Source organism: Agelaius phoeniceus, chromosome Z (assembly GCF_051311805.1).
Source record: "Agelaius phoeniceus isolate bAgePho1 chromosome Z, bAgePho1.hap1, whole genome shotgun sequence".
Classification (NCBI taxonomy): Eukaryota; Metazoa; Chordata; class Aves; order Passeriformes; family Icteridae; genus Agelaius; species Agelaius phoeniceus.
The window spans coordinates 50741789-50762922 of NC_135303.1; the positions used below are offsets into that span (position 1 = coordinate 50741789).

Below are 21134 nucleotides of genomic sequence, written 5' to 3' on the forward strand. Positions count from 1 at the left end.
CCAAACTGGAGGTGGTAAGAAGGCTGAGTAACTGTGGTTTCCCTTCATCCTTTCCTTTCTATAGTCTCACTGGTAAGAAGGGTCATCTTATGCCTGTTTTTTTTCCAGCAAAACTTATTAACGGAAGTTGCATGCAACCTTCAGAAACATTGCAGCCTGCAGGCTGGCAGACTCAGAGGAAAACAGTGGCCCAAATTTCTTCTGAGCCAGGGCAGACTCAGCACAGGAAGGTTCGGCTGAGGTTTTGAAGATGGCAGCAACCACTTCTTAATTCCACAAGACAGCCCACCCTGTCCTGCCACAAAACATTCAGATGTCTGCAATCCCCACTGGCTTGCAACTGGTGCTGGGCAGAACCCACATCAACAACATGGGCTGGGCAAGCTTTAGCTGAGTGTCTCTCCAAGACTTCTGCTACTCCAGACAACAGCCTGGGAGATCCCAGCTCACAGGTAGTGGGGAGAAGTCAGTGGACACAGTTAACACATACATGCTCCTCATTTTATGGCATCTGGGCTTATGGGGGACAACTGCTCACCTGTGCCAGCTCCAGAATTTTCTTCACCTGTTTAATGGCATCAGTGACTTCATGACTTGGAGGAAGCACAAGGGAACTGCTGGCTCCCAAGGAAAAGCCACCATACCTGAAAGTTCAGACAGAAAAGTGATGCTATGACATGACATGATGCTAAGACAGACCTCCACAAAATGCAACTCCTTATCTCTCTCCACGTCCGTGTCTCCTTTTCCTGCAGTACACCCAAAACTACCATCTCCACTCTTACATGAAGGGATGACTTTTATTCTCCTACATGGCTGCTTAGCCATGAAGTCTTCTACTCTTTGTTTCTGGGGTTAAACACTCATATCATGAGTGCTCAGCATGCTGCCCAAAGGCAGCTATTCTCTGCTGCAGGCAAAGCAGGATGTCTCCCTACTGCCCTTGCTTGGAAGAATAGCACCTCACAGAATAGAGTACCAGCACATTGGTCATGCAAATCTTTTCAAGACTGCTCTCTCCATAAGGCAGACATGCTATCCAGTGCTCTGGGGTTGTCCCAGTTTATCCTTAAACATTTTCCTCCAATATCTGGCAGTTAAGAGTCCTATAACACAAACTGCAAAGCAGGGTGGATGTGTCCTGCTAAATACTATATTCAAGGTTTAGTGGACATATACAAGTTAAGGAAAATGCAGTAACTCACCTGAACTCATTCACCCAGATTTTATTCTTTAAGCTGCAGAGAGAAAAGAGTTGATATATAAAACACGGAACCAGAGGAGAGACAGACCTAAAAAAGCTGCAGGCACAAAGCCAGGGAAAAGAGCGCAATAGCCTCTGACATCTGATATAGCTCCCACCATTCCTCTTCAGGACAATCCCTAGGCTTCCCCCACAATCTGCCTATGAGGGTCAGCACACAGAACCACCCACAAAGTAGAAACATCATTTGAGCTGAGGATCAGGGCTATCTGAGGACCTGAGGGGATTTGGCTCACTACTGAAGAATTTGGGCTGCCCAGGCTTATTTGCCTGATCTGTGTATCACTCGTAGAGCAAGCAGTGTTTGTCGGGGAGGGAAGGGGGAGTGTTCAACAGCTACCTTTTCCCAATGATCTGTGCATAGGTCTTCACTAGGTAGTCTGATATATTGCGGCCTGTCAGATTCTGGAGGATGTCAGCTGTGTCTTGCTCACGCTGGTGTCACCAGTGAAAACACAGATAAATGCTCATCAGAAAACAGTGGTGCTCAGTGAAATAAATCTCGTACAATGCTGCATGCAAGAATCACACCTAGCCACTCTGCTCCTCATGAGCATTACTCCCTGCAGTACCACTGAGCCCCTCCTACCTGTGGGGGTGGCAGGCCACCTGCACCAGGGGGGCACACAGGCAGCATCTTCTTGATCTTCTCACTGCTACACTCGCAAGATGGGGAAGGATTCTCCATGCTCCAGTTGCCTTTCAGGAAGATATCCAGGACTGACTCTGGGACTGAAGCAGTGGTCCATTCCTTCTGCCCCACAGTGCAAGGAGTGTCCCTGTGTTTGGAAAAAGGCAAGAAAATGCAGTTTTTAAGATAAATATGATGGCCTTTGCTTACAAGAGATTTAAAGATCAAACTCCACAGTCCCCAGAAGAGTCAGCGCGTTTCTCAAATGAGCTTGACCTCACAGAGACAAACAGCTCAGAGCAATAGATCTGCAGTTTTTAACAGATCCCACTGCCAAAGAAACTGGGGCAGGCCGACACTGTAGGGCCAGACACTCCCCTCTTTGCATTATAATTAAATGCTTTGTTTCAGTGAGTCCCGGCAGGCACACTGTGTCCAGAGTTCAGGGAGCATCTGGAGAATGTGCTTAGTCACATGGTTTAGTTAAAAGTAGTCCTCTGAGGAACAGATAGTTGGACCCAATGATTCTTATGGGTCTCTTCCAACTTGAGATATCCTGTGATTTTAAGATCACAGCAGACAATCTTCTTGCATGACTCCTTGGATATATTTCTGCCTTTGGGGCATCAAAACACTGCACTTTCTCAAAATAGCAGTGGGCAGCTTTTTCCCCATGGCCCATTGGTGGAATAGTTCAGCTTTCATGCCTGTTATGAAGGATGCAGCTTACTTTCCACCACTGGCTATTATATCAGACACCTTGTCTCCCTCCCCATCATCCTGTGAACATGAGCTGCAGGTCTTCTGGGCACACCACTTTGGACTCAGAGTGTGTACATCTTCTATGTTCACAGACTAGATCTTCAGCAACTTGCTCAAGGCTGTGCACCAAGTCAGGTGGCAGAGTTAGGAAACAACAAATGCTGTCTGGCTCCCCACTCCTTCTGCTGGTGTTTGTGGGGAACTAACTCAGGTTTCTAATGCAGCTGGAAACAAAGGATTGTGTAGTGGGAATAGCTACAGCCATAGTGGGAATAGCTACAGCCAACAACATACACCAACATAAATAAGTCCTTTACCATGTTCAGGACCAAACAGTAACTTGAGTCATTTGCTCTCTCCTTTCCATCTCTATCAGCAAGGACTTGCATTCAAACCTCAACTTCCTCACCAGACTGAGGGCTGGCAACTTTTAAAAAGGTTTTGAGCAGAAAAACTGAATGTAATTACAACTCTTTTGGCTTAAATCCTGCTCTGGCCACACATTACTATAATTTCCAAAAGTCAGCTAGAGCTATCAGGGATGTGCTTCCTGTTCCCAGACCAGAGTTCTACTTACGGGATGGAATGTCCCTGCATACAGCGTGTCCCAAACCCTGGCTTATCAAGAAGGGCATCCAAAAGCTTGTGAGTGCCTGCATCTTCTGGAGCATCATTGCTATGGGAACAAAAGAAAAACATTATCAGTCAGTGTGGTAACCAGCACACAGCAAAAGAAGCAACAGAGCAAGGCCAAGAGCAGAGTGAAAGGATGTGGGCAGGGATTTGCCCTTGAAGAATGCTTGGCCTAAGAGCACACATACATTCCAAGTCTTTGTACACAGTATTATTAGGAGAGTCATAGCACCATTCAGAAATGGATATGGCCTTGCCTGTACTTAGAGCTGGCATTTAAAGGCCGAAGAAGAAAATACCACAACTCTCTTTTAAAACATGCTTCTGAGATAAGCACAAAACCCAAAAGGACCTGTTAAAGAACTCAGTAACTCAAGTTTGCGAAGAATATAATTTATAGGCCAGACAAAACATACCTAATAAAAGTGTACTGCTCATCATACATCCAGGGTTGTAATTCCAAGCTGGGGTACTTCCCAAAAGGAGGAACAATCAGGCTGAACATGAGAGCAATACACACAAAGACAGCTGGCAGCACAATCTGGAATTGTAAGGAAAAAACACGTCCTTTTTATAAGCAAATGTTTCCAGAGGCATCGGGAGGTACATATGATTCACTTATTGGATCAAAACATTTTCAAAGTTTCCCAGGAATACCTTTGCTATTTTTACACCACAACAGTGCTAGACACCAATGCAAGATCTGTCTTGGCATTCAATCAGGGAACTCACTTCAGCTGCAGAGGATTTAGCTGCATATGCTGTTCCCAAGGGCAAAATTACATTTGCTGTGCAAGAATACTATAATCACATTGGTTTATCATGCAACTCCTTTCACTTGCACAGGCAAGTGCTTCACTTCTGCCCCCATGTGCAGTGAAGGCTAATTTTGGTTATCTGCATTCCCTTGAGGTTTTTAGCCCACCATCAACTCAGACTACAACACACAGTCCAGAGCTGTCCCTGATGAGGGACTTTGCTCGTGTTGGAGGCTCTCACCTGGGCAAAAAAGCCCTTCCGGCTTCTCTTGGCAATGAGCATCCTCTTCCACAACAGAGCCATGAACTGCTGCTGGGTGAGCTTCCAGCCCTTCATTTGGTAGGAGCCTTTCCCATCCATGCCACTGAGAAGGTCTGTCTCTCTGGATTCTGCTAGCAAGAAGAAATTACCCTCATTCAAAAGTTCAGAGATGCTCTCTGTGCTGGAGACACACAAGGTGATGGCTGGAGCAGCCACTCGCACTCACAAAAAAAAAAAAAAAAGCACAATCAGGAGAAATAACTACATAAATTTACATGAATGTGTTTTCTCCCTTCTCTCTGAGCTTTGAATGGGAGAATTGAGCAGGCTGTGGATCCTGCACTGTCCACTCTTTCTAAAGGCAAATACATCACCACTCCGTTGGCAGACTCAGCCTTAAGATCCGCAGTACCTATAATATGAAAGAGCATCCAGAGAAAGAAAACAGGCTTGAACTCTAGCAATACCTGGATCTATGTCTGAGTCATTAGGATCAAATGCATCATCTTCTGTAAATGGACGAAGGCAGCTCTGTCTGTCTCCAAACACACGTCTGTTCCTTCTGGCTGGCAGTGTACCATCTGAAAATAATGCAGTTATGGTTACCTGAACTGCTTCAGGTAATCTCCAGCTAGCCCCAGAAAAAACAAAGCAATATAATTTTCATTTTGCATGTCTTCCATTTGCAAACTGAAGAGTTGATCTGGAGTGACTTCAGTGCAGGTAAAAACAAAACCAAGACTGTCATTCTGCAATGGGTCACGTTTTATGCACCATACTTTCTGTGATGTCCCAGAAACTTCTTCTAGTGCACTTGGTACCCTTTTTGTTTTTCTCCCAGGAGAGCAGGCTGCTCTCATTGTAAGAAAACTCTCACTTTCCACATGAGAGTCGTACATAGTCATGTCACTACAAGTGCAATTTGCTGTTATAAGCACTCAGTGCAGTGATCTGCTCTCAGAAAGGGAAAGTAATTTGGACACTACTCTGGTCTGAGGCATCAGGAGTTCTTCAGAGCAGACAACAGTGTCAGTTAAGTAATTTGCAATATACTCAAGCAACAGAAACTCTTCACCATCACAAAATAAATATACTACCAACTGAGTCAATTGACCTTACAGCACATAAAGGCATGCATTAAATACACTAAACCCAGCTACTTCAGGTCATTAAAAATAGCAGGACAGAAGAGCTTCAGTTCAGTCTCAATCAGGCTCTGTCACACCTTGGTATGTGTCACTTCTGCAGGGGACAACTCCACCTACCTGAGGTTTCTGCATCCACACCACTATCATCAGCCACTTTCAGGAAGATCTGAAAAGGAATGATAACTGTCAATGAAAATCAAAAGAGGAGAGATATTGTGGGTACTGCTTCAGAAGATGCCGTGTGAGACTGGCAAGTGCAACAAGAGAACTGAGGATACTGAGTTTATCCTCTGCATGATGGTGACGTTGACTTTGTGGCTTCTGTCCAGTTTCCAGGAGCCAGACTGCTACCAGCTGTGGCTCCTTTCCAATATGAGTTCGCATGCCATCTCAAACATCAGCTCTTTCCTGTGTCTCAGAAACAGACCTAGTAACTAAACTTGGCGAATCTCGTATTTCCCCATGTCTAACAGCTCTTGCTTGAATAGGCACCTTCATGGAGCTTGACCCATGGACTCTCCTAAACCAGAAATAATCCTTTTTCAAATTGCAGATAACAACCAAGGTCTTCACAGCTGTGAAGGACCTAGAGGGCAACCTCAGTAAGTGACAAAACCACTGTTTCAGTTTCCCTTATCATTCTTTAAAAATAAACAAATAAAGATCCTACACAGAGATAACGTGCATGATACTTCTGTGATAAAAAAGAGAGACTTGGCCGCTGGAACAGTCACATGGAACAAACCCTGAAACCATAAAAAATCCCTGACAAGGGCATATGTCTAAATTGTTTACATAATGTATGTATACAGTACTGAAATGTATGTTTTCTGTTAAATGCAACACAAAGCATGCCTAAAAATAACACAGATATTAGAAGCCAAATCAGGGGCCAACCTACACATGATATCTCAGCAAAGTGTAGATGAGCACATAGGACCTGTCCTTGCTTGTTTGTACCACATTTCAGTTTTTAATGCACACCTCTGTGAGCACACTCTTACACAGGGCAGAAGACAATCCATTTTGGAGAGGAACGCAAAGCTGTTCTTTCAATTTTTACAGGAAGCAATAAGGCTTCATCTCATTCTTAATTATGTCATGATTCCTTCTGCCTAGTTTAAGACAAACAGGAAGCAGCAGCTCACTAACCTCCTCCAGAGTAGTTTCTGAGATTCCATAGCTGGAAATGCCAAGATCAGAAAGACGGTCATCAATTTCATGGAACAGCTCCACAAAAGCTCCCTCTTTAGCAGCTTTGTATGGCAAGACATAGGTTAATTCATGACCTATGTCCTCCACCAGTCTTGCCTCAGGAACATGTTTTGTAATGAGATTTGAAATTGCAGACACATCTAGAAAAAAACAAATGTAAAAGATAGTTCTGTTCTGGTTACCACTCATAATGTGGAAAAAAGAGCTCAGCCTTAAAAATCCTGCCAGAAAAGGAGGACAAATAGGACTGGAAAGAAGCTAATTTCCATGAAGTGTCATTTCTTTTTAATTTAACACAAGACTGGATAAAAGCCTGGACCAAAGCTTGGCTATACTTCTTATGTGCAGAACTTGGGAAAGCTTGTACATGCTACTGGAAGACTTGCAAATAAATCACTGATGTACAGCTCACCAACATTATATACTGCCAACAGGCCTCACAACTACATAATATTTGCTTATTATATCTCAGGACAGCTTGAATTCAAAATGGCTCACTCAAGAAATGAATTCCAATATTTAAAATAGCATCACTGTGAATTTAGTAATTTTCCCAAGACTGTAGCTACCTTGGGACTGTAACTACCTTGGAGCAACAAGGTTAAGACAGCTGTCCAAGGCGAGCCACAGAGCAATGTCAACTGGAATTCAATCTTAAATTTTTTTCCAAGCCTCACCTATTGTCAATGTGTCACTTTCATGGTCACTGCCAAGGCCAGCATCAGAGCTGCTCTGGGAGACACTGTCATCCTGGTAACAAAAGAAAAGACAAACATTATTTCCTGCTGTTTATTCAAAATGAGGCCTACCGGATGCTACATACTAAGTCCAACCAGATGCTGCAGATGGTGACACAGCACTGCAAAAGCTAAAACAGAAGTAAGATGATGGGTATAGAAGTGAGTGTTACAAAAGTATACGTCACTTATTTTGTATCTCTCTGATCAGCTTGAGATCACTGTCACTCAAAGAATCTATAATGGGGATGTATGTCCCACACAACAGTTTCATTAGATATGGTTTGGCACAGTACCCACCAGACAAGTACCACTTCTTTCAAAGAACAAGGGGTTTTCCTTTGAGACATTCTACCATAGAAAATCTTAGCTGCTGCTTCCAAAAAGCCTAAGATTTCATGAAGAAAGAATAAACATGAGCAGAAAAGGCCAGCTCTACCTTTTTCAGATAGGAAACTGTGCTGCTGCTGTTTCGACAGGAGCTCAGAGAGGAATCTACATCCTTTTTGACCAGGGTCAAATAATAGCCTGTTCCCAGCTGGTTCTTCAGGAAGAGAGAAGAGCCAACACAGCAGAGCTTGCCATGAGAAATTATAGCAATGCGGTCCCCCAGAATGTCTGCCTCATCCATGTGGTGCGTGGAGAGAATGATAGTGCGACCTGGAAGAGAGCAAGGAAGACGTGGCTGCTAAGTCAAACAAATCTGTTTGTTTGCTGCCACACCGAAGCCACAATCACCTGCATCTTGTCATGAAGTTGGATGGGAGGTTAATGCCACAATTTTGGACCCTTTGAACAAGACCAAGAGTACAGAGAAGACTCACAACTGCTTTCATGGGTTTATTCTCCCCACTCTCTGCTGGCTTTTGTCATGCTCAGCAAAGGCAGGTTTAATTTCATGTCTGCAAGGCTGGTTGCATGGAGCAGAACAGGACATTGCTGAACAGCAAGGTTAATTTTCTGACTTTACCTGCCCTCAGTCATAACCCAGTAAAAAATTTGTTCATGAACTCTGACATGAATAGGAGGAGAAAGATATAAATGAGAGATCTGAGCATCCTTGTCCTGCATGGTCTCTGTTCATTCCTTGGTGCAGGTAACAATAAATTTGCAAAGACACATTGCTATTTTGAGAACAGTCAAGAATCAGATTGATTTTCTTTTGCCTCCCACAATACATTTATTAAGAGTAAAGATGACATACCTTGCCGATACTTCAGAAGCAGTTCCCATATTCCTCTGCGAGAATAAGGATCCACCCCAGCTGTAGGCTCATCCAGAATGACAACCTTGGAGCCACCAACAAAAGCTAAGGCAACAGAGAGCTTCCTCTGCATGCCACCTGTCAGGCACAAGAAGAAAGAAGTGTTCAGGCTGATGCAGAGATGAGGTGAACAGCAATACTTGCAGTATGACAGATAATGAGCACTCTGAAAGAAAGCAGACTGAGGAGAACAAGTACTGCTGCTGTTTCAGGCACTCAGGGTCCCACCACTTTCTGGACAGTGGATAATTCATCTGGATAATCACTCCTCAGTGGAGTCTAACTCTCCTACTTCAGGGAACCACACCTTGCATGCCCACAGTGAACCACACTGTCTCAGCACCGGGGGTAGCAAATTACCAGCTTGGAAGCCTAAGCATATTTGGGGATCTGGAACACAGGTCTCCAGAGCCCAAGCTGCAGAAATAAGTCTCCATGAGACTCCCCTTCCATGAAAGCGTTCCAGAGGCAAAAACAAGGAATTATATTGCATTCCTCAATACTAAAGTCAACCATGGTAATCTGCTCTCCCTCCCTGAAGTCAAATGTGCAGTCTGTACTGATACTTGAGTAAGACAAAGGCATGTCAGTCCTTCTAGTATCTGGTACAGACTGACACAGGAATTCTGCCCCTACTGAACAAAGGAGAAGGGCACTCCAGGTCACCAACTGAAGGGGCAGAAGTCAGTATAAGGAATGCATGCATGATTTACAAACAGCAAGAGACTTGTAGACTATGGTCCAAGCCACCCTCACGTAAACTCATAAACCCCAAATATATGAGTACGCTTTGAACAACACACAGCAAATGCAGCTGAACTATGTCATGATGGAAAAAAATACACAATACTCAGAGAAAGTGAGAGACTTGTTATGGCCATTGGATAGCTTACGACTGTGCGAGATTGTGATGTTTACTAAGATAGACTGATTAGGTACTTAATAAATAACTCACTTCCTTAAATGCTTAATTTTATAGTAGTCTATATATAATTGCAGGATTCCATCAGGGTGCATAACACAGCCTCTGCAAAATCCAGTGGAGTGTTTCTGAGGCTGAGAAATGTAAAAGATCTGAACCTACCAGAGAGCTTGCTTGTCCTAGCTTTCAGTTTGTGAGGCAAACCAACATCTGTTGCCATCTGATCCATCTCCTCTTTCACCTTCTTTTCTGGCAGCCCTTTGAGCCGAGCATAGAACCAGATGTGCTCCTCCACAGTCAGCCTAGAGAACAAATGTAGCCTCAGGGCAGAGTTGAAAGCACCATACTGGGATTCGTCCCTTTTATTAGCATTACTGCAGGCATTTCTGTTTCCTCAGGAAAACATCTTTTAAGGCTGAGGTTTCAGGAAGGAGCCACAGATTGGGTGCACTCAGTTTGGGCCTGACTTCAGGGTGTGGCTCTATTCAGGACCCATGTAAATAATCCTTTTTTAAGGGTGCTTAACAGTACCACAAACAACCTAAATCACTAGGCACCAGGGATACACTTGGCCTAGCTGAGTGGAGTACATTATTAACAGAGATGAAAGATGAAAGTGTAAGCTCTTGCTGGTCATTCCCAGGCACTTAGGAATGTGCTAATAAACAGAATGTTCCCGTACCAATCCCACACCACTCCACTGTCTCACACCAGGAGCACACAGAAAAAGGACTGTCAAAGCCAAAAGCACACTGCTGTATCCTAGAGAACCCAAACATCTGTTAGATAGCATCAGTCCTACATATCCCAGATGATACTCACAAGTCAAACAGCACATTGTGTTGTGGACATACACCCAGGTTCTGCCTGATGGTGCTAAGCTCAGAGCGGATATCTTTACCCAGGATGAAGGCTGTACCCGAAGTTGGGGGAAACAAGCCAGTCAAAATGGACCTGAAACAAAAAGAGAACAGATCAGCAGGTTCTGCCACTAGGAAACAGTGGAAGGCTGAATTAAGAGTAGATGGAAACCCTGGGGAATCCCATATCTAGAAAGTAGGCTGAAAAACACCTCACTAATGGATTTTAAATAAACCAAACCACAAATCAGCTCCAGTGGTGATCAAAGAACACCCACATAGCTGCTTGAAGGAAAGGTTTTTTTTTCCTCTAAAAGCTGCTTGTTCTTTCAGTACCAACTTGCTTTCTTTCACTGGTAAATCAGAATCACTAATGGCATTACTACAAAATTCCACCTACAGATTCATTTGACCCAGCCTCAACCTCAACCTCCTGTGGTTCCAGTCCCCTGTATCTGTAAGGCAGCAGCACAACTAGACTAAATCAGCAGAGGCATTCTAGTCTGCACCAGCTTGCCCGCTCCAGTTCTATGGCTACCTCTACTATATGGATAGGAGTTACAGTATTCAGTCACTTTCCTACTGTCTGAAATCATTATTTTGTTCTTACATGGTAGTAGTTTTCCCTGCTCCATTATGTCCCAGAAAGGAGGTGATTTGTCCTTCATAGAAGTTGAGTGTGAGACCATCTACAGCAACTTTCTTGCCATCACGGTAAACCTTGACCAGGTTCTGGATGGAAACACCAAGACTCAGATGCACTGGCTCTTCTTCCTTGCAGACTGAAAGAAAACACAAAGTAGAGAGATCTGATAGGTTTTAACAGAAATTGCATGGGAATTTTAATAGACATCACATTCCCCTAAGCCTGTGAAGGAATGAGCTACATGAAGAACTGACCACTTCCTCAGAGAGAGGAATCTTCCATGGAAGTTGTCATTTAGCTATTGTCTCTCTCCTGGGCTAATTTGGGAGTTGGAGATCTCCAGTTTTATCAGGGTCACCAAAAATACAAGGCCTTCTCAATTCCATGAGCCTGGAGTACCCAGCTGCAGTCAGGCGGGCAAAGTACCTTGAGTTTATCTGGATGCACCCACTTGATCAGCATACCCAAAGAGTGATAACAAAAGGGTGACCAATTTCACCTATCCATGCCAGTACTGCTCCTGCTGTCTTTGGACTATCATTTCAGAAAAAGGCAGACCTTAACACTTCACTTTCAAAAAGCTGTATCCAGCACTTACCTTCTGAAGACCCCTTCTGGTCAAGATGGGGGTGCTGCCTGTCCTGTGGTTCCTCCCCAAACCAATATGACTTCGTGAAAGGAAAGTACCAGGGTCTGGGAATCCCATACTGGCCTAAAAACAAAAGCATTACATAAGCCTGAGTCCATCTGTCACTTTTCTTTAATTAGCTTTCAGGACATGAAGGGAAGTACTCCACCCACATGAGGTGAGGCACTAAGGAGAAATCTTTCTGTATGAAGACACTGACAAACTCTGGGTAAGAGACATCTAACTTCACTCTAGGGTTAAAAACCCTATGCTGAAAGGTACTTAGTGGCACATGTGGTACTGATACTCAGCTCCTCTCTTGCATCACAGTCTGTGAACTTTAGAGGAGGGAACAAGTCAAGTAGAGCAAAGTTTCTGTAGCTAGATCAGCCATGGCCACAATGAGGTCATGCTTCTGTGCTGGGCAACACTCACTGCCAGCAGCAACAACCTTGCTATGATGCTGGTTTTGCTCCATGACCAGCTCCATGACCAGCTCCATGACCAGCTCCATGACCATTGAATAGCTCTGCTTAAAAATGGGCCAAATTTGCACCTTAGCAAGTGAAAAGGGTGAAAGGATTTATTTAAAAGCCTTAAGACATGACTATCTCTAGGAAGTAGACCTCACCTGGGAAGACAGATTCAATGTACCAGGTCATGACTCCATAGAGGAAGGTATCAAACAACATCATGACAGCTGATGTGGTGATGCTAAAGCCATCTTCTTCCAATGGGCTCTCAAAGAAGTTGTCCCACTGAACACCAACTCCCTGCTCCTCAAAGAGCGCAAAGTACTCACAACCAAAACCAAAGGCTACTGGAGACAGCAGGCTCTGAAAATGGGAGGCATGAACATGTAAATTTTTTTACATCTACTCTCCAATTAGTCATCTCAGTTGTAGCACAAGAATGAGGGACATTGTCCATATGAAAAGTCCAAGTTCCACAGACCATCACTGTATTTGCAGATATGGAGTGGCGTATTTGGTCTAGGTTCCAAGAGGCCTGAAATCTCTACTGGACCTCCACCCAGGATTGTTTGTTTCCCTATCATCTTTCCCTCACTCTTTGGATTTTCCTGCAAGGGAACAGGATGCTAACAGTCACCCTCCCCAGACAGGTAAGAAATGCTGTGCAGAGGAAAAGCAGGTGGTTCCTTCAGCCTGCATGTCTGGTTATACAGCATGACAGCATACAGAGATCAAGGCAGCTTAGTCCAGCTGCATTACTTCTACTACCAAAGCCAACAAAACCCTCCCAAGCAGCTTCTACCAGGTTCAGTAAACCTCTTTATCAAGGCCAACCCTGAAGACTTTTACACTGAAAATTAACCTCCCACTGCCACTTCCCTCCTTGTAAGAGCGCCCAGCTGCTGAGTGCCATACTGGTGGCACCCCAGGGCCCAGGAAAGTTTCATCAAGACTCACCGCAAAAATCTTGAGTGAGAAGCTGATGTGGTCCTGCCAGGCAACACAAAGCACATAAGGCAGGTACAGCGTGAAGTAGACAATGCCCCCACAGGCAGCTGCCAGGTTGGCCCTGGAGAACACGGTGCTGATGAGGAAGCACTGGAGGATGGTCACAACGGCGAAGATGGAGAGGAAAATGAACACCACACTAGGATCACTGTAAGGCAGCAGATTCCCCATCTGGCAGGAGAACAATAAGTGCATGAGTTTTTGAAAGGGCTCTCCAAGGTAGCTCTGTTTTAGGCAGCTCTGCAGAGCTGCTGCTCAGCGGAGGCAGGTTTTCCTGCAATTTGCACAACAGCCTTCCCAGAAGTGGGCAGTACCAGAGGCATCTTTTCAACAGAACTGAATCTACAACATTCCCTCCTGCTGTTTTCAGCCACACAGTCCTGTTGTTCCAAAATTCTGTTCCCAAAAAGTGACTGGTCAACACACACCCACAAACTCCTTCTCAGTGTGTCAGTGCAGACCACTGCTTAGCAGGCTCTAAAGGCTCTAGAGTCTGCTGCCACAGGCCAAACCAGGCAACTCACCTTCAGGATCAGCACCAACAGTCCTGCACTCATCAGGAGAGGGACAAGGCTGCTAATGAACCAACTTAACCAAAGGATGCCATTGTCAAGTCCCATAATCCTCATTGTTTCTTTCAGCCGGGCTTCCTTCTCATACACAATGCCCTTAATTATCACAGCCACTGAGTAGATCCAAGCTAGTGTCATGAAGAGAGGCATGGAACGGCTCATGACACGCAGAAATCTGAGAAAATGAAAGAAAGGGGCCAGGAGATCCAAGTGAGAAACATTACTGCAAGTTCTGATACCACTTGACGGGCTATGAGAGCATGGCAACAGCTAAGGCTTCCCTGCACAAAGCAGCTGATGTGCAAAGCCTGACACAGGATCCTTGTCTCACCATGAGGTGAGGTCGGTGGGTTTAGAGCATATCACCAGTTAGGAGTGGGAGGTGGAGCTGCAATTGTCACTCAGTGAAAGAATGGGTGCAAAGAGCTGCCTTGTCTGGGAACTGCTCTCAATTGCCCTCTTTCCCCTCTCCTGAGCCTATCTGTCTGCTTTTTTCCCCAGTGCTATTTTCACTTGCAACAGGTGTGGGCATATGGTCACACCTCAGGAAGGTACTGTGTATGTTCAACTCCAGGACTCTCCTGGGCAGGACTCTGCAAGTCATTACATATTCTAAATCTTTCACGTGGGTGCCCTAATTCTAGGGATTAGGAACACTATGGAGATTGCCTCCTCACTGAAAACAGGGACAAAAACCATGCCTGAGGATTGACAAAAGCCCATGCCTCCCAAGCTCCTCCTCTTGGGAGTTTCTGAAGCAGCCTGTATACATACATGTCATCCACGTAACATGGGTAGGGCATCTGCTGCACATAAACTCCTGTCTTCTTCTCTGTGCCTGTCTGAACCCTGATGATGGCCTGTTCTACCACATCCTGCAGGTAGACAAAGCCTCCCCAGACATAGCGCATGTCCTCAAAGGGGTCAGCACGGGGACCAGGATCCCAGTACCTGCACCAAGGGAACAAGACCTTTCCATTAGAAATCCTCCTCACCCCATCCTTTGTAAGAAATTGATCATAAGGCAGGATGTCAGGGCTCACCCATCCTTGATCTTGTTGGTCCTTTCCACATTATCAATGTCCATGCGTATCTTGTATTTCACATGTTGAGGAAGGTCTGTGCTGTCAGGAGCTATTTCAGTGAAGACTATGCCAGCCCAGAACCTCCTTTCATCCAGAAGTTCCAAGGACTTGTTAATGAGCCGGACTTCTGTGGGCACAGGCTCCAGTTTGTCCAGGTTGACACACTAGACAGGGACAGAATTTGAAGCATTTATGAGATACACTGCCAAATTATAATGTACTTTGTTTAGTTGTGGGGTGGAGGAAAGAAGAGAACACTTCAATGGTAATGTCATGTCCAAGAAAAAGACAACAGCATCAGACTATTTTGCAATGGCTTGCTCAGTTGTAGCCCAGCAAGTTGCAAGAGCTATCATTGCTTCCTGCTTGACAGTCACCTACCAGTCCAACATATATCACTGAGAAATACTCTAGCAAAGGCATTTTCTGTACAAGAGGTTAGCTAGCACTGCACTATTACCTACAGGATTTCATCCAAGTATCAACTTCCATAAATGGTCTTATTTCATCTGTTACCAATAAATCAAATCTGATTCAAAGCCTCTAAACATCAGCTGAGAGACCTGAAGGTTTTGGATCAGGCCCTTAACAGGACATGGCCTGTTTCTGTTTGCACTCATCTCCTAAGCTGATGAGGCAAAAAGTAGAACTAATTTTGTTCCCTCAATTTGAAGCAGCTGCTAGCTTTACCACAGCCCTCAGCTAAACCCCAAACTGAAGTATGAACTGCTACACTGCTGGAGACAGCAGCAGCTTTCAGTCAGTAACAGAAGGGCAGGAAACCACACGCAGTGACGGAAGCAAAAACTTCAAGAACAAGGCCTACAGTTAGATTCCTACATCCTGGTTGTATCCATAAAATGGATGGAGGAATATCTATCTTCCCTTTTCGGAACACCCAACTGCATGAGTGGAGATCAAGCTGCTGCCCTCCCCCAGCACCTTGCCCACATCATTAGTATCTCACCTCCATGAAGCGGGAGATGGTCTGGATAGCCCGGTCTGTCTCATTGAAGGCATCCACCCAGGTGTACACAGAGCCATTTTCTGCCTCAAAGTCCTCTGGACTGTTTGACAGGAAACGGGCAATGTCCTCTACTGTCCAGTTGGAAGCTGGTAAGTGCAGGCCCCAGAGGGCTTTGCCTTTCAGCAACGTCTGCAAGTGTTTTGTTTTCAAAGAAGAAATAGTTGTGAGAAATAATATTAGATTCCTCTCTCATAATGAAGTCAAGCACAACAAGGAAAACAGCTGCTAAGAAGGTGCCGGTAGAGGCCCTCTATCATACTGACAGGATCAAGACAGTGGTGTCCTTGCCCTTACCTTCCCTTTAAGAGGGATATGCCTCTCTTGGTACAGCTACACCACATTGGTGTGCTTTGCAGGCTGGCTGCCTGCCTCCATATCCTGCCAACCCCTCTCCCAAGGAGAGGGCAGCAGAGAGCCATGTACAGCTCTGCACCCCACACAGGCAAACCAGGGAAAAGGGAGATGCTAGCTCCGCAGAAAGGCATTTGCCCAATACTTGGTGCTAGCTCTGCTCACTTCTTCCAGAAAAATCTCACCTCCTGGCTCAGATGGAGAGCAATTGTGGCACAGCTGAAGGCTCAACAGTCACTGTGCTGAGCAGAAATACCAGCACCAGAGGCCAGGTGATTTTTGTATTTTGCTTTTGTGCCACCAGGGCTGGCTGAAGCCGCCCTGTACAGCCATGATGTCCTGCCTTTGTCCTCTTGTCTAGGACAGTGCTTTCTTCACCTGGTTTAACTGCTAGGTTTCTGAGGACAGGCTACTGTATGCACAATGCCTAGCACAAATGCACTGAAGCAGAAACCAGTCCACTGGGCAGACAATTTAAGGCCAGGCAGGAAGGGAACAGTAATTGTAAATTACATAGTTGAACTGAAGTCAGGAAGATAAAAAGAAAAACCTGCACAAGAAAGAAAACTGCAAAAATCCTCATGATTAAGAACAGGAAGTGGATTTTTTGCCACAACAAAAATGAAAGAGAGGTAAAGAGCTTCCCCATACTGTGCTGTTACCAGCAAACCAGAAAGTAGAGTAGGTCACACATTTACAAAAACAACTTTGCAAACTGTAAAAACAGAACAGACCAAACTACCAAAGGAAAACATACAAAAAGGAAATCCAAGCACACAGGAATCAGATGTGTTGTGCTCCCTTCTCATTTGGTCTCCATAGTTAACTTCTGCTACCATGCGTGCAGGGAAATGGCTCAACCTCATCTTGTTTAAGTCCAACATTAAAGCTCCTTAACCCTAGGGGCACTTGTTGCCCTTCCTGAAGTTCACAGGCACATTAGCATCAAGCTAGAAGTGGCATGGATGGGAAAACAAATCACTTTCCTCTCCCTCAGCAGGAAGAAATATGCCAAACAGATTGTACAACCCAGAAAGTTGAGAGGTGATGGCCAGTCAATCCAGAAACATGACAACTGAAGGAGATGCTTGCTGGGAGCTGCCAAGGCACTGACAATGAAGTAATCCTGCTTGTGTGAATGTCAACAGGTGACAACAAAGAGACCGGTTTACTACACTGGTACAGAAAAGACCAGATTGCTGGGAAGATCAATAATTAACTACCAGAGGCAACAGTGTTAACAAGCAACAAAAAATATAAAACCATAAAATCCCAGGGCTCAGTAAAATTAAAAAAAAAAAAAAAAATAGAAGCAACATTCACTTTTCAGAGGACATCACTGCAAATCAATGTTTTGGACCTCAACTTTCTGCCTGAGCTTTGTAACAATCTGTTCAACTGTCTCTGGTGCTCTAGTATGTCACGTTGATGGAGAAGTACAACAGGCCAGGTCACATGATTATTCAGCACAGCATTACACTGGGGTAAAAAAGGAATTAATTTCAGGGTTTATATGACCTGGGGAGGTCTCTGTACACAAGATGGTGCACGGTGATACCCAACCAACTGTGTTCCAGAGACAGCTGAAAAACTACTCTACAGCAGTCCCTCTGTTTCTTGATGTTAGTTTTACATCACTGTACTTCCAAAGATATCGTGCAGGGTGCAAAGATCCACCCCTCATAGCTGCACCCAAGGAACCATGGTGACATGCTCATGACACATTAGGGCAACACTGCAGACAAAACAGTACATTTTCCAACAGAGGCAGATTAGAATTGGGTGTTAAATGTGCTGTTTGCAGGAGACTGTTAGGTGAAGGAAGGAATGCCAAGTATAATGAAAGATCGGTACTCAAGATCTCTTTCAAGAAGAGGTCCCATCCATAGTATTTATCTGCCCAATTCAGCACTGAAGCACCTTTTAAAATAAATATTTCATCACTTATTGCAAAAAATAACTGCAGTGGCTCTGGCCAGGACAGCATACTGACCCGAATGAGATCCATTTCCTGACTACTTTCCATAAATGTCCAAATCTTTGGGCTTATCTCCTCCCACATTCCCCCGAGGTCACGAAACACACCCAGCTCCTGGAATGTCCTGTTCACCTGTCACAAAGTGGAGAGGAAAGTTATTTCCAAAAGCTGGCAGAGACCATCGTGAGCTGAAAGGGTGTACTGAGCCTTCAGCAGTAAGTGCATGGGAGATGAGAGATTAGGGAGGCTGTACTTTTGCAGGTAATCCTTCCTAGGCTTGTGTTTAGGTCCAATTTAACTAGAGAGGATCAGCTGCACAGCCAGAGGACACAGCTAATGCTACATTATCAGACGACAGGGCTAGAGTTACCTCAGACATGACCTTCCTTACAGCTGGCGTATCTGGAGTGTACAAGATCTTCCCAATCAGCAAGGGCTTCAAAGCCCTCCAGATAATCCTGGAAAGCGGGCTGGATTCCAGGTTCTTCATTAGCTCATTGCAGTAGGGTGCTGAAGAAGAGCACAAAGGTGAGTGGCTGAACAGCACAGTAACAACTGCAGAAGGCATAGAACTTCAAGAACAATCAAAGCTGAAAACAAACAATTTTTCAGACGCAAACCCTCTCCTTTACTGCAAAGCTCCACAAAAAGCCCCTTTTAGCCCAAGCCTGCACAGTCTGCCCAGTGAACAAGGAGCAACCAGGTAGCCTCCAACACTAAAAGCCACAGTACTAGTTCTGCAACACTCCCACAGCCCCAATGCATGGCACAAACAAAATTTATCTGGAAAAGGTCAGATTTCCAGAGGCTGCACATGACTGTGCTCCCTCTCCCACTAAAGCAGATCCACTGCACAGCTTCCTGTGTACTCTACATAGTAGGTAGGTGGCAGGCCCTTGGGAGACTCTGCAAGCTGATAACCCCTTGGCCTTAAGGGCATATGCAGGACAATACGTCCTTAAGAGCATATGCAGGACGATATGTCTTTCTGAAACAGCAGTGAATATGTCCCTCAGGACCACCTACCTTCATCTGTGGAAGTTTGGAAAACACTAGTGGTGACAATCACTAGTAGATAGGACCTCAGACCATGTCATTGTTACACTTACTTGTGGAGTTATCATAGAAGTTAATCACATCATCTTCAGTGCTGTTGCCTCCAAACAGTGCTTTGTAATTGTTATCCTCATACCAGTTGAGGGATTTAATTTTGAGCCCTCCACCTTCAGGATGGCCACACACGATGCGTGACACAGCCTGATAGATCTGTGTAGAGGAGTTTGAGGCATTCACATTGTTCAGGAACATCACCTCTTGCCTCATGTCACTCCAGCTCTTCATGCTCAGCAGCTGGAGGGGAAGGACAGAGAAAAGAATGGAAGCAAGTATTGAATAGGATTAGTAAAAGGAGAAGGTCTCTCCATGCACCTTCAAACCACAAAACAGATTTTTCAACAGATGAGAATCCCTTGAACACAACAACAAGGGGAAGAACAGGGAAAACAATTCCCACCACAATGGAAGTATCTTCTGAGCAAGCAACTTCTGAGCAACTTGGAATATATCCTTGCCAAGTTCTTTACTACTGAGTTTTCTACTCCAGTGCTGTGGGTGGTTCCTGGCCTCCCTGCCCTATAACATGGAAGCTGCTTGTCCTCCTGGTTGCACAATGGCAAATTCCAGTGGAGTACCCTCACAAGGACAGGTGGGGTGGGGTACATAGAGTCAGAATAGGAATTAAAGGAATGACACCAAGTGACTTGTGGGTCACAAACTGGATGAGCTACAGGCTACACCAGTGTCACCTGGCACAACTCCACCCAACCTCCACTGATTTACACCAGGCAGCCAGTCTGATCTCTCAGATTGGCATCACTTATTCCTGCCCCAGAAACTCCTAGCCCCATTGTCAACAGCAGTCCCAGAATATCCTTGAAAACAAGCCCTGTTGCAGCCAGGACCCCGAATAAGCTTTGCACACAGCCAGTCACTGCAAGGAGCCTTCTGCTGGCCAGTTGACCTCACACCAGGCTTGAGGTGACAACATTCAACCAGCCAGAACAATTAGTACCTCCAGACTCATTTGAGTGGCATAAGCCAGACAATATGCCTGTAATGTCTCATGAACAAAAACACCCTGTCCTCAGCCTGAAACATTCACTGCATTAATGCTGCCATACTCGGGCTTATGGCCAAGCTCACCACAACACAAAAAGTAACCCACCCGCATGAGCACTTATTTCATGTTACAGTGGAGTGTTGCGTTCAGACCCCCTATCTTGAGCTGTCAGAACATCACCTCTTTGATGGTGACAATAAGTGGATGCTAAGAAGAAATAAGGCAAAGGCAAGAATCTAGGATACTTCATCTAAGTAAGCTTCCACCTTCCATTTATTTGCAGCTCAGGGAACCTCTATTTCCTAACCCTCAATGACTTTCTTCCATGGTAAACTCCTAGAATTTAGAACAACCACAAGTATTTAACATCCAATATCACAGGAAAGAACCTCTTCTCTCTCCTTATCCGGCTGTGCTCAGCTCCATTTGGTGTCATGTAGTTTTGTTTTTTGTTTTTACTGCAAGAGACGGTGAGCATTCAACCCCTATCTCTTCTTCATGTGCCAGTCAACTCTATAGGTCTTTGTCATATCCCCAGCTCATCTCTTTTGCAAGCTAAACAGTCTCAACCTATTCCCTTGTTCCTTTGGTGAAAGCCATCATACTTCTAAATGCCCTAACTGGCGTTCTCTGAACTTTATTCCAGTTATGCTATCCTTTTTCAGAGAACAAGAACCTAGATTTGTGTTCCTTATCAAAGGGTTTTGTATAGTATCATGGTAAAATCCTACAGCTGGTTCTCTATCCCTTTTTAAGTGCTTTCTAAAATTTTATCTGATTTCTTGACTCCT

At 44.9% G+C, this 21134-nt stretch overlaps 1 protein-coding gene across 7 annotated transcripts in view; it reads right to left on the minus strand.

Annotated features, from left to right (window-relative positions):
* The window catches only part of ABCA1 (ATP binding cassette subfamily A member 1), a 101862-nt gene that overhangs the window by 12268 nt on the left and 68460 nt on the right, over window positions 1-21134 (minus strand). For 6 of the 7 annotated variants that reach the window (XM_077171083.1, XM_077171081.1, XM_077171080.1 and 3 more), the window contains 26 exons: window positions 19334-19574; window positions 18595-18734; window positions 18240-18356; window positions 15836-16024; window positions 14827-15032; window positions 14558-14734; window positions 13736-13958; window positions 13161-13382; window positions 12362-12566; window positions 11701-11814; window positions 11067-11238; window positions 10419-10550; window positions 9759-9898; window positions 8615-8752; window positions 7850-8070; window positions 7351-7423; window positions 6611-6813; window positions 5576-5624; window positions 4778-4891; window positions 4290-4441; window positions 3707-3831; window positions 3235-3333; window positions 1854-2043; window positions 1605-1699; window positions 1206-1238; window positions 539-644 (listed from right to left, as the gene is read on the minus strand). In XM_077171083.1, the coding sequence (XP_077027198.1) occupies window positions 539-644; window positions 1206-1238; window positions 1605-1699; window positions 1854-2043; window positions 3235-3333; window positions 3707-3831; window positions 4290-4441; window positions 4778-4891; window positions 5576-5624; window positions 6611-6813; window positions 7351-7423; window positions 7850-8070; window positions 8615-8752; window positions 9759-9898; window positions 10419-10550; window positions 11067-11238; window positions 11701-11814; window positions 12362-12566; window positions 13161-13382; window positions 13736-13958; window positions 14558-14734; window positions 14827-15032; window positions 15836-16024; window positions 18240-18356; window positions 18595-18734; window positions 19334-19574 (3876 nt within the window). The remainder of the gene's footprint in view (window positions 1-538; window positions 645-1205; window positions 1239-1604; window positions 1700-1853; window positions 2044-3234; window positions 3334-3706; window positions 3832-4289; window positions 4442-4777; window positions 4892-5575; window positions 5625-6610; window positions 6814-7350; window positions 7424-7849; window positions 8071-8614; window positions 8753-9758; window positions 9899-10418; window positions 10551-11066; window positions 11239-11700; window positions 11815-12361; window positions 12567-13160; window positions 13383-13735; window positions 13959-14557; window positions 14735-14826; window positions 15033-15835; window positions 16025-18239; window positions 18357-18594; window positions 18735-19333; window positions 19575-21134) is intronic. The other variant, XM_054652757.2, reaches the window with a different exon arrangement.